Source organism: Anastrepha ludens, chromosome 3 (genome assembly GCF_028408465.1).
Source record: "Anastrepha ludens isolate Willacy chromosome 3, idAnaLude1.1, whole genome shotgun sequence".
Lineage (NCBI taxonomy): Eukaryota > Metazoa > Arthropoda > Insecta > Diptera > Tephritidae > Anastrepha > Anastrepha ludens.
In genome coordinates, this window is record NC_071499.1 from 99,397,067 (window position 1) to 99,411,236 (window position 14,170).

A 14,170-nucleotide genomic window follows, 5' to 3' on the forward strand; every position below is an offset into this window, starting at 1 on the left:
ATATAAGTCCAAGACGTTCCGGTATCGTAGAACCGACTGTCGTGGGAAGGTGCCGACAGTCTTGTACGTTTGTGTGACTTCGTAAACAGTGGTTTGACTCTATTTTTTTCCAAACTTGTCGACTACTACAGGCTAAATTTTTTTGCATGTGACGTTTCCACACTAGTGAGTGAAATCCCTTACAGTTCTTGATGCCGAACTTTTGGTTTCTTGTTTTACTGGTTTTTGTTTTACTATTTCTTAAGTTTTTTTGATTTTATCTATTGCTGAGTCCGACCGATTCAGTTTAATGGAAATTCGTATGTTAATCATTCCAATAACCTTGTACGCATGGACCTGAGCGATTTCATCACGTGTTTTTTCTTCCTTCCCCATGATAACTTTTTGTAAGAATTTATGTCGTATTGAAAAATAGTATTTAATAGCTAATTAAATCAAATTAAAACTTTAGAGTTAAGTGTAAATTCAATTGATTTTATACCCATCCTTCTTATTTGAACCAACAATTCTATCACTCAAACGATAAATGTAAAAATTATGAGGAATGATCTCACGATACTTGCATTTTTTGAGCAAAATATGAAAAAATAATGAAAACGCAAAACTTCGGGCACAAAAGCACGGCACCATTATCATTGAAACAAATATTAATAGCATAAATGCCAGTGGCTGCATTTGTCAGCTCTTTTAGGATGAGTGCCGATTAAACGGACTCAAACATTGTTGCTTCAATGTACAGTCTGCGTCAGAAAAAAGGAACCGTTAAAAAAAATGTTTTTACATGAAAGTATGTATAAAACTACGAGTCGCAATTACTCAATAAGTAGTGTAGTCTCCATCGTTGTCGAGTATAACCTGGCATCTTCTCGGCATGCTTTGAACCAAATTTTCTACGTAGCTCGTCGACAAAGAGGACCAGATTTTGCGAACTCGACGCAGGGGAACGTGCGTTTTCATAATTCCCCATTCATTTTCAATGGGATTGGCGTCTGGGGACTGGGAAGGCCATTCCATTACTGTGACGCCATTTTCATGTTTCCAAGCCTCACAGCGTCGACTTTGGGTTTATTGGATCATTATCCTCTTGCAAGACCCAATCATTGTTTTTTCTTAGATACATATTTTTCACCGACTTCAAAAGTCCTCGATTGTAAATTTCGACAATTTTTGTTTCGACCGTTTAAATTTTGGGTGAAGAGTTCCAAAAATCCGAAACCGCCCTCGGAGAAGCAACCCCAAACATTCACTTTCACCGGGTGTTTAACAGTGTAACAGTAAGATAATTTCGGCCCTTTCGAATGCGTGCATAAAAATACCGCATCAAAACGCTTCGCGTTACGTTACGGAAATGTTTCGAAGGACACTAACCTGAGTTAGCACTGGCGTCGTAGTCCTTGAGTGGGACTATTACGCATCAAAAAGCAGAACAAAATATATTTTGAAGTTACAAGAAAAAAAAACCGGTTATTTTCTTCTGGCACAGACTGTATATTTTACTTTAGGAAACAGGTGGATAACCTAACACCGGGATGTTGTACTCATTTTTGACGTACTGTATATTCGTAACGTAAAGGTGTGTTCAAAAAGTAAGGTGAAGGTTTCAAATTTCGCGGGCTACGTACATTCGACTTTCGATTATTATTTTTTAGGTGTCCTAATGTTTAAGTCGCTGACTGTTTATTATATCAGCTTATTCTCCCATTTTTTTCGATCTGCGTTTTCACAGTTATTTTAATACCTTTCAAGAATGTTTCTCTTTAGTAAATAAATATATAGGTATGTATATAATTTTCCGTTACTTATGAATTAGAAAACTGTTCAATCAACTCACTTTCTAATTTTCTCATCGATACCGGTTGTTCTTTTATTCTGCGTATTTCTACAGGTTATGGGGAAAGCGAGTCACAGTAAAAGAAATGTTTTTTTAAATATTTTATCGAAATGGAAAATATAAAAATTGCTAATGATGAGGGCTGGACACTTTGGAAGTTCCAGGTTAAAATAATATTCAAAGCAAGTTCACTTTGGTATATTATAAGAGGAACTGAAGTGCAGCCGGCCACGGATGGTATCGACTTAATGAAGTAGAAGACAAACAGCAACAGAAGGCAACAACAAATAAAAAAGCAAACAAAAAAATTATACACACATTCCATTACTGTACTTGTCTACGACTATTAGGCGCCAACAGTTATTAAATAAATACACACATTACAAAAACAACGACAAAAAAATTTGTTTACTCTATTTAAAAAGTGTCAAAAAAATCTTTGCATAATTGATGAAAACAACAAAAAATAGGTGGTTCAAAAAGCAAACGCTATATAGCCCACCCTGTAAAATCATCAAAATTTAATCTCAAATATCCTGTGTCTAGGCATCGATTTTATTAAAATTAAACAAACAGGAAGAGGTATTTTTCGCCTGGAGCAAAACATGCAGTTTTTAGATTATGTAAATGTCTGTAACTTATTTTATGGAATGCAAACGGTTTAGCCAAGCACAAAGAACAGCTGGAAGTAGTACTTCATACCGAAAACAGCCACATTGCCTTCATCGCTAAACCTCATTTTACGAAACAAACGTACTTGAATTTTAAAAACTACACCACAGCATACATCCTGAAAATTGCGCATGGGAGAGTTGTTTTAATAAAAAATGGGGCTCTCATTAGATGAAAAAAGTTGCACAAAGGAAAGCTACATTCGTTACCGTTGAAACTGTAAAACAGCCACTAACATTAATTGATCTCTACAGTCCATCCAGATAACAGCTGAAATCTGAAGACTTATTGACCGCCCTTTTAAATCGTTTTCAAGGTCGCTTTATAATTGGTGGCGCTTTAAACTCGAAGCAAATAGCATGGGGCTCAAGGCTCATTACGACAAAAGGACGAAAATTCTATAAAGATCTGCAGCGTGCAATAATTCAATTTTAACTAGTAAACCAGATACAAAGAAAACTTCGGATTGAATAGATTTTTTCGTCTACAACAACATTCAGTTAGTCCATTTATGGAAGATTTTGACATGAGCTCAGATCACGCACTGGTATACCTCGTAATACGAATATCGCAAGATACAGAATAAAAATAAAGGGCAACAAAGCTAGTCAAAGCTTTCACTTACTGGAAATATTTTCAAATTCAGCCAGAGCAATTAGACAAATATAACTACATCACTACTAGCGAACAGCTCCTTGATGCAGTGCTTCATTTTACGCAACAACTTCAGTTGGCAGCGTGGAATCGTGATACATTTTATCGATTTCTGTCTAGGCTCACAGCTGATAACTGCAGGGTGTATTCCTTGTCGAATTGTTCAAAAGGTTTAATAAAACTGCTTAAGGGGGTCTTCTGGTCTCCAGCGAAAAAAAAATCGATTTTTTGTTTTGCATAATTTTGTTGTATGCGTATGCGAGAATACGCCACAGAAAGGATTTTTTGAAAATCGCATTTTTTCACATTTTTCTGGGCACCGAAGTGTACCCTCCTCCGGCCGTTTTCATCATAAACTTTATCTTTAAACGCGTTTCCCCGAAAATCGTGTTTTTTAAGCATTTTGGTCACACTTTTCATAGTAGTTATACTCCGATTTCAATGGTTTTGGTCTTAAAAGGTTCGGAAAACTTACCGCTAAGTTTCCCCGTGTACGATTTTTGAAATTTTTTTTCATTCCTTTTTTATAACCTTTTAAAGTTCAAAAAATGAGCAAAAAAATTTTTTTTTTGCAAATTGTTGCATAACTTTTGAAAAAAATGTTTAAAAAAAAATCTGTCACGGGAAAACTTAACCAGGGCAACTCTGAAGACAACGCATATCTAATTTTTGCTTTCTGATTACCCAGGTGGAAAAACCGTGACCAAAATGGAGACCTGTTTCGTTTGGAGGTGGACGTCTTCAGCGCCATTTCAAGGTCGCGGGTGTTAATTTTTTTCAAAGTCAAAACCATTTTTTAAAAGCCAAGACATGTACCTTTAAAATAAAAAAAAAATTTTTTTTAAATATTCACAGGATTTGTCACAATCAATCCCCAAAAAAACCCTTCATTTCAGGGCCTCGAGACCAGAAGACCCCCTTAAAAAAAATACTTTTCAATCAAACCCTGTAGCCAACCTTGGATTTTACAAGAAGACAACTATCCCAAGCATCGAAGCCGATGGTGTGTAGAGTGGAGACAGCAAAATGGGATTGAAATGGTGGATTAGTCTTCACAGTCGCCTTATGTCAACCCACAATCTGCGTAAAAATTAACACAAAATATGACTCGAAGTTATGAAACCATTAGAGCTAATGGTGGTTTCTATACATTTTATTGAATATATTGCGTATAATACATATTGTATGTAAGCCCTTAAAAGGCAGTTTGTTAGAATCGAACTGTATATATGCGAACTTTTGACAAAAACAAAACTGTGTGATTTCAAGAGGTTTTGCTTTAAAGCCAATAAATTCTGATTTATTTACCATATGGTATTAAAAATTAAAGTTTTTTTAACTTTTATTAAGATGGTTACTTGAGCTACGGCTAGATATGATTAATTCAAGAAATATTTCGAGCAAAACAAGCAATTTATGATATGACAAAAAAAAAAACTAAGTCGACTTACATAAATTATTTTATCAAAGTACACAGATATGTTTCCATACGCGTACTTTTTTATATGAATGAAGTTAAAATGATTACTAAAATTTTAATTATTTCATCACCTGGTCTCGAGACTTCTATTTTTCATGTCATTGTTAATTTCAGCAGGCACTTCTGATTCTTTTCTAAATGCTGTAACTCGAGCTGTGGTATGCTTGGGATTTTCCTTTTCAATTGATATACTCCATAAATCGGTAGATGTCGTAGCACCCAAAATCTTTACACCTGATTTTACGCGAGCTCGTACAGTAAATGCAGATATATCTGATCCATAAATTTGACGAAAAATTACTGGCACATAAATTTTTGACATAGGATACAATGCATTTTGCGGCAAAAGAAACGTCAGTTGATCATCAATGCGAATTTCTTTGAATGGCATCGTAGCAGCAACAAGTGGGATATGAGCAAATGTTGTCAAGGGTTGAATTTGGACTTTGGGCTCACATTGCTCAAAGTTGCGAGGAGAAGGCTCAAATACGCTGTATGATGCTTGTATCACTCTGTGTGGAAATTTCTGTGAAGTATTACTGCTTCCCCTGATTGATTGATATCCTGGCCACCATATTGAAGGAATGATAACCTAAAATTAAATACAAAATAATTAAAATAATCATTATCAGTTATTTGAAAGTGCAAGTTTATCATAAAGTAATCCTCACAACCCAACCAGCTTGAGTAAGATGGTTTTTCGTATGCAAAAAGCAGACATCCACGTATTTTCTTAACACATTGCAAAAATATACAAAATTATATGATTCCTAAATAACTTTACAGCAGAAAGCGACACGACAAAACGTTTACGATCACCGGGGATAGTACGCGCAGAAAGTAGGAAAAAAACCCAAAGCACACAATGTGAGAATTTTTTTTGGCAAAGTGCACGGAAAAACCATCAAAGTAAGAAATTAATATAAATTAAGCAAGAAATTAATAACGTATTATAAAAGCTGATGTTGAATATCACTCGATAGAACCCCAATCAATTAGTCCGTCCAAATAGGCTAATACAACCAAATATATAAATAGCTAATACCATATAGAAAATAATGTTGTTCTTCAACACTTAATTTAATAATTCCAAAATGGAAACTTTACGCGGCTTCGCTAATTGTGGATTATAAAACTTCAAAATATTCATAAATAAAAATGTTAACAAATATATGTATACACAGGGTCCGGCACAAGAAGTGTCACCAATTTCAGAGCGCTCGCGCAACTGATACACGGGCATCAGCTGTCTGTTAGTTGGCTAAATGGTAGTCCAGAGTATTATCTATAAGCACGCGGAAGCATTTTGCCGAGAGTAAACGCGAAAAAAGAAAATCAGTAATGGATTTCAAACGTAATAGTGTGATTACATTATATTTGGCTGCCACAACCAGCGATTGTTCGTGAGCTCGAGCACCTTAAAATAAATAAAGCTTTTGTTCATCGCACCATTACTCCTTACAATGATATTGGTACCATCGCGAAACATCATGGAGGTGGCCATCAAATGACTGCAACGTCACGTGCAATGGTTCAAAAGTGAAGAAGCGGATTGAGCGAAATCCCCAACGAAGTGCCAATCAAATGACGAAAGAACTGAAAATATTTGACTGTAGCATCCGCCGCATACTGAAAAATTATCTGAAAGTTAAGTCTCACAAGATCCAAAAGGCGTTTGATCTCACACCATAGCAGCAACAAGTCCGACTAGAGAGCGAAGGAAATACTTCTCTTGGCCAAAAATGGTCAATTTCCGAACATTGTGTTTTCTGACAAGAAAATTTTTCAAATTGAGCAATTCGTAAACTCCCAAAACGATAGGGTTTATTTTACCGACCATTCATATACGAATTTGAGTCATCGATTGGACACCACGTGGCAGCATTCGCCACAGGCAATGGTTTGGGTCGCTGTAACAGTAGATGGACACTCTCCAATGGTTTTCATTGAGCCTGGCGTCAAGGTAAATGCAAAATAAAGGCTTTTCCAATAACAGGTGTTATTTTGGAATGGATTGCGCTATCGAGAGATGATTAACGATTTTTTATGGCCGGAATCGGATGGTATTGATCTGGACAACGTTTATTTTCAACTGGTGCTTCATGCCACACAAGCAACGAAAACATTGCTCTTTTACGGGAAAAGTTTCCATAACCGTGTTATCTCTCGAAGAGATGATCACAATTGACCACCGAGATCTTGTGATTTAACACCTTGTGACCTTTTTCTTTGGGGCCACGTGAAAGAGAAGGTTTACGTCAACAGCCCACGGTCGATTCAAGACCTCAAAGATGGAATTCGTGGGGCTATCGAGGACATAGGGCAGAAACTTTGCAATTCGGTAATGGAAAATTTCATGAAAAGGATATTGCCCTGTAAGCGTGATCGTGGTGATCGTGATGTTATTTTCCACTAATAACTGAGGATGGTTCCATATGTAGAAGTCCACACAAGTGGGGAAAGTTACTGATCGCCATTCACTTGGGAGTGGGCAGGACGATTCTTCTGCATATGGTTCAAGCAGCTCACAACGTCCGGGAGAACTACCTTTACTGATGAAACGAAATAAGGAATACGATTTGAGGGCCCGGCTGGTTGATGTCCTCGTGAGAGTAAAGGCTGACATCACTGCCATCCAAGAGATGCGATGGACGCGACAAGGCAACAAAACCATAGAAGCTTGCGACGTCTACTACAGCTGCCATGTAAAGGAGCGCAAATTTCGTGTCGGATTTGTTGTGAGAGAGAGACTTTGTCGCCAAGTACTGTCGTTCACTCCGGTGGACGAGCGTCTCGCAATAATCCCCATCAAAGCGCGATTTTTTAACATCTCGTTCATTTACGCCCACGCCCCGACGAAAGAGAAGGACGATGCGACCAAAGATTCCTTCTATGGGCGCCTGGAACGTTCCTATGAGCGCTGCCCCCGCCACGACATAAAAATCGTACTAGGCGACTTCAACGCCAGGGTGGGCAAGGAGGGAATTTTTGGTCCCACAGTCGGGGCCCGAAACATGGCAGTCTGCAGTTCCAGATTCCAGCATAAAAAGACCCACCAAGCTACCTGGCTATCCCCGGAGAAAAACCCGAAACCAGATCGATCATGTTGTGATAGATGGAAGACACGCTTCTAGTGTATTAGATGTACGTAGGACCCAATATCGACTCCGATTATTACCTCATTGCAGCCAAACTGCGTACGCAAAGAATGTTCAACATCGAAAAGCTGCAATCACAACAGACCGCCAGAAGATTCGCCACTCGACTCTCAGAGAGCTCTGCCCAACAAACCGGCATGCACGAACAATGGAGCAACATTTCTCATTCTCTACGTACCGCTACCGAAGAAGAAATCGGATTCCGGCGAGCCCGAAAAAACAATTGGTACGACGAGGAATGTCATGCTGCCGCAGAAAGAAAGGATGCCGCCTATAGAGCCACGCTGCGCAACAACTTTTTTGCTCTTTCGCACCAAACTTTTTTTTGCTGGGGTGAAAGATCATATGCTTTTTGGAACTTGTAAGCCTTGACCTTGAGCTCATTTTTCAATATGCGTCGAATGCTGTCTTGCGATATTTTTAGTTCTTTGGCTATTTTTCTTCCACTTCGACGTGGATTTCGTTCAAGTCGAGCCTTCACCTCCATAGCGTTTTGCAATGCTACCAATATCATTGTAGCGTTTTATAGTGCGACACACAAAAATATTATTCACTTTGAGGTGACTGAGCTCACGAACAATGGCTGGTTGTGATTTTCCAGCCAAATATAACGCAGTCACACAACTACGCTTGAATTCCATCACAGAAAAAAAAAACTGAGACCTTCTACTCCAGCAATTTTCAATTCATGAAGCTTCACCAAGGCTCTGCTACTCTAGCGACGAATTCGACACAGTTCGGTGTTCGGTCGAGGTACATACTATTTGCCACTATTTCGGTAGTGATGTGCATCGAAATCGCAAATCGATCAGTTATAGTGCACGTTCTGATCGATTAAGGATCCGAAGGAACGCTTATATCAGGAAACGGTGTTTAGCAATCAGGGTAAAATGCCATCCTAACTCTGCTGATATGCGGAGTAGGCCGAAACATATTTAGTCACTCGCGCTCATTGGATAGCTGTATTATTTGTTCGTGCCACACGAAAATTTTGTCGCTCATATTGAGTCTGTTTACGTTTTGAAGCAACTCACAGCACAACAATAATAATTTTGCTGCAAAAGTGAAAAAGTCTGAAATTTACACACAGTTCAACTTTAACTTCGATTAACTTTTAAAGGAGTCAATTTATCGAAAAATTATACGAGATCTTTTTTGTAGAGAGTTAAAATTGCCATCAGAATATGCGTTTTTCATAGCTGTGAATTAGCATACTAGAGAAAAGAAAAGTTTATTCCAAAAAGTAACAAAATCCCATGTTATTTAAATGGGAAATATATCGCGTTTGGGGCAAGGTTTATTCTGAATATTGAGAGCTGATTTTGATCTGATAATTTTTCTTAGACGGAAAACTAAAAATTTAGGGGGCGTCGCAAGAAAAATAATCAAATTGGTAAATAACGGACACCCTAATACATAGATACAAATGGACAACACCGTTCAGGTCCAATTTTTCGGGAGGATCAACTTCAGCGCCATTTTTAAAATAATTAAAAATAAAAACAAAATTTTTTTTTCATTTTTGTGTGTAAAAGAAGTTAAACAAAAAGCCTAAAAAATTTAAGTATCGTTTTTAATTTTTTTATTGTAAAAAAAAATCCTGAAAACTATCTATTCGTCCGTTTTATTTTTTACACAAGCTAAAAAATAATCCTCAGAAATAGTCGCTCGTTCAAGTCCTAATAAGCACATACAAATTTACTAATATATATAAAAGGTTTCCGGACTAAGAAATAAGTCCGACGACGTGCATATGACTGTTTTGTTATGAGACTCCTGAGACTCCTTTTTAAATGAAGAGTTCCTCGCTCCGAACCTTTAAGTAATTTTCCGTAAAGACAAATATGCTGTTAAAACTAGATGTAGCAGAGGGGACTGTGTGATGATTGCAGTTTGCTGTAATTGGTGCATTGCCCTGATGAAAAAGAATTTTTTCTTTTGCAAACTAGGTCTTTTTCACGAATTTTTCCTTCAGCTAGTCTAATATTTACAATTTATTGTTTCTACAATACAAAAAAAAAAAGGTGTATTGAACCGCAAAACTTATTGAACAACCTTAGTCTTTCTAACGCCATTAAATATCAATAGATCTACTGAATCTTATTTTATTGACAATTTGCTGAGCATGGGTTTAATTCAAATTAATGGATTAACTAATGGTATGAATTGTTTATTATATTTGATTTTTATAAGCGACCACATTAGTTTTGTTGTATCGCAGGCTGCTTCTTTAATATTGCCGAATAAGGTATACCATATTCCTTTACACATAGATTTGGATTTTTTTTTTTTTTTTTCAAATCCTTCCTTTAATTTTGCCAGTTGTCGCTTTCAGATCCTAGATGGAGCTTTAAGTGAAATTAATTGGAAAGTATCCTTCGGCAATATTGAAACTGCAGAGTGCTTTAAGGGGGTGGTAGGGTTTAGCGCTAAAAAAAAAACACTTTTTTTTTGAATTTTTTACAGAAATATGGCTTAAGATACTTTAATAAAATCAGTTGCATGTTTATGTACATCTTTTCAACAAGTTTTTAAAAAATATTAATAATAAAATATTGACAAATAAGCCCATGACAGAGTTTTTTTGGAGATATGTTTTTCGAGAGGTGCTCTGCGGTGCCAATCGGCATTCGTCGTAGAATCATCTGAAACTAAAAAAGTCGAATTTTTCAGTTAAAGTATGACGTAAGTCTTTGTAAAGGGTGATCATATTGGAGGTACTTTTTCCAATATGGGTTTTTAACAGATCGCGCGTGACTACTGTTAAACTAAATACATACTTTTTTCAGTATTCATTAACGTTTCATGATGGAAAGACTTACGAGGTGTGTTCAAAAAGTATCGCGAATTTTGTGTTTTTTCAAAAATTATTTATTTATTCATTAATATCTATTTTGTCCCCTTCAAAGTAATCCCCATAAGATATTATGCACTTGTGCCAACGTTTTTTCCAATCTTCGAAGTATTTCATTCATTTCAAAATCATTTTTTTATCTTGTTCAACTTCTTCTTCGATGCCGTCTTTATCTCGTCAATCGTAGCGTAGCGTCGTCCTTTCATGGACCTCTTCAGTTTCGGGAATAAGGAAAACTCACAGGGGGCCAGATCTGGGGAATACGGTGGCTGTGGCATCATTAGCGTGTTGTTTTTGGCCAAAAAGTTCGGACCTTGCTCTCCAAAATGACTCAAAGAGAATGATCCATCGGATTCGTGTCTGGTGAATTTGAGAGCCATTGTGTGGACGTTATGAAGTTCGGAACGTTGTTTTTTAGCCTTGGTTAACTCGGGCTTTGTGAGATGGTGCCTGGACCTGTTGAAACGCCCATGGACTACCACAGAAACGTTTGTCTACCCATGGGTTCAAAGCAACCTCCAAAATACTTTACCGATAATATTTCGCATTTACCTTGACGCTAGGCTCGATGAAAATCATTGGAGAGCGCCCATCTACTGTTACAGCGACCCAAACCATTGGCGGGTGCTACCTCCTGGTGGCCAATCGATTACTCAAATTCTTGTATGAATGGTCGGTCAAATAAACCCTGTCGTTTTGTAGGTTTACGAATTGCTCAATTTGAAAAATTTTCTCGTTAGAAAACACAATGTTCGGAAATTGACCACTTTCGGCTAAGAGAAATATTTCCTTCGCTCTCTCAAGTCTGACTTGTTGCTGGTTTGGTGTGAGATCAAGCGCTTTTGGATCTTGTAAGTCAAGTCTTGTGATAATTTTTCAGTATACGGCGATGCTACGGTCAGATATTTTCAATTCTTTCGACATTTGATTGGCACTTCGTTAGGGATTTCACTCAATCCGCTTCTTCACTTTTTATGTGACGTTGCAGTCATTTGATGACCACCTCCATGAAGTTTCGCGATGCTACCAATATCAGTGTAACGAGTTATAGTACGATAAACAAAAACTTTATTTACTTTAAGGTGCTCGAGCTCATGAACAATCGCTGGTTGTGATTTTCCAGCCAAATATAACATTATTACGTTTGAAATCCGTTACTGATTTTCTTTTTTCGCGTTTACACACGGCAAAAGCTTCCACGCACTTTTAAACAATACTCTGGTCTGTCAGAGTCTATTTCGTACATATTTTAATGACAACATGCATATTTCCTTTTTTGGTATTGTCACTAGATTAAGTTTTAAAAGATCCTTGAATTATTTTTTATAAAATTTTGCTATATTAATCTATGAAATAAAAACCATATACAATTGAATATCGGTTATTATTAGTTTAAAAAAATTTGCATTTGATATGAATGTGGGAGACCTATCTTAATAATATGTGTATGTCAACTCCAACGCGACCTATCAAGTCAAAATATGGTATTTGTATTCGTGTAGCTAATATACAGGGGCCGACCGAAGTATATATACACCCCTCCCTTTCGTTGTTTACAAAGTACAAGCACTTTGCTTAAAAATGTGTTTATGCAATTTCATTTGAAATATTTTTCTAATCGACTTAACTAAACAAATCCATTCTTTAACATAAAACAACATAGTTACGCTAAAAAACGCAAAAACATCGTTTACAAAAGTGTACATACAGAATCGGTTTCCTAGCTTGTGATAACGGTAAACTACCATTTATCTATTTCTTTCCTTTGCACCACAGCAAAGCCCAGATTTGAATATTACTCAACATGTCTGGGAAATTTTAGATCGAAAAATTAGAAGAAATCCGATTTCAAGCGCTTCAGTACTCAAAGAACGACTAATAGAATCTTGAAACAATATAACTTCTGCAGAGTTAACAAATTTAGTCACCTCGAAGCCACGACGGCTTCAAGCAGTAAGTGATGATAATAGTGGACCAACTAAATAATATACTAAGAAGCAATATTACTTAGAGTTAAGTGAAGTTTTTCACACTGGAGTAAGATATTTGTGTACTGTATGTAGACTTTTGTCAACGTTGGTTTTAGGATTTTTGCCATAGCTTTGCTATTTTATGTTAATATACCTATGGCCGCCGTAGCGGAATGGGTGGGTGCGTGACTACCATTCGGAATTCACAGAGAGAACGTAGGTTCGAATCTCGGTGAAACACCAAAATTAAGAAAAAGTTTTTCCTAGTAGGTGCCCATTTACACGAGGAGACATCTGGAAGGGAAACATTTTGTTCGGGGGTGAAGGACGACCGCGGAAGAGAGAAGGGAATTTGTCTCCTGTACTGGCGAAACGCTTTGCTCTTCTTATTCGTATTTCCAATCTTAAAGCAATTTTTGACAGTTGCTTCATTTGTTTTCTTCTTTTGTGGGAGACGGTTCTGAGTTATGTGTTGGTTTTCAAGCAAACGGAAGATAACAAAGATGACAAACATCCGAACACTGCTTGGAAATGCACGATTATTTTTGCTAGTAAAGTAGGTATAATTTAAAATATATTAGGGGCATGTTTATGTTGAATTCTAATTTTCCCCGCATTTCTAGATACTCAAGTTAATTTTAAGTTAATTATTTATGTATGAAGTATTTTTAATTTAATTTTTTTTTATTCAAGTACAACAATTTATAAATATATTTAAATAAAAACACAACAAATTATTTATTATTTAACCAGTTTGCATTTTTCATTCATATATTTAAGAAATTGTTGACGAACGTTTTCCGCTTTACATGTAAGCGCGTGCGAGAATACATCCGAACCAGACGATGCTAAAGCATTAAATGTCAAAATGTTGCCGAAAACAATTTTGCCCGTGTGGCCGCGAATGAAACATCAAAAGAGAATTTCCAGTGTCTCCCTTCCAGATGTCTCCGTGTGTAAATCCGCTGTAGCGGTCGCCCCTCGGCAGGCAATGGCAAACCTCCAGGTGTATTTCTGCCATGAAAAAGCTCCTCATAAAAATATTTGCCGTTCGGAGTCGGCTTGAAACTGTAGGCCCTCCATTTGGGTAACAACATCAAGACGCACACCACAAATAGGAGGAGGAGCTCGGCCAAACACCCAAAAAAGGGTGTATGCGCCAATTATTTATTTTTTTAATGATTAGAAAAAGCTTTCAAATAAAACTGTGTAAATACATTTTTCAGTAAAGTTTTTCAAACTTTCAACCCAGTGGAAATAGGGGCTGTATGTAGACTTTTGTCGGTCACTGTATGTTTCGTGTTTGATCTTGATCGGACCATAAATAGGATTTTTAGAGATATCAGGACCACAGAAATACCTACCGGAAAGTCTTACGAACGGTAAATTGTAATCGCAACCCTAAATCATCGTGGCCACCACATCTAAAAGTGGTACTTAAAGTGAAAGTGGCAAGATATCGAGCCGCAAGCTGGCATCGACAGACGCTTTGAAAGCTGCTTAGATGTGAGCAAATGTGTAGTCATCTACACAAAATTTGTATGTTAAGTG

The 14,170-nt window shown here is 37.0% G+C and overlaps 1 protein-coding gene across 6 annotated transcripts in view; it reads right to left on the reverse strand.

The window, feature by feature from the left end:
• LOC128858589 (transmembrane protein 132C) overlaps positions 1-14,170 on the reverse strand; it is an 82,822-nt gene that overhangs the window by 42,988 nt on the left and 25,664 nt on the right. For all 6 annotated transcript variants that reach the window (XR_008454036.1, XM_054094984.1, XM_054094985.1 and 3 more), the window contains exon 4: positions 4,709-5,229. Coding sequence is in view for 5 of the 6 variants with exons in the window: in XM_054094984.1 (XP_053950959.1) it covers positions 4,709-5,229 (521 nt within the window). In the remaining variant the exon portion in view is untranslated. The remainder of the gene's footprint in view (positions 1-4,708; positions 5,230-14,170) is intronic.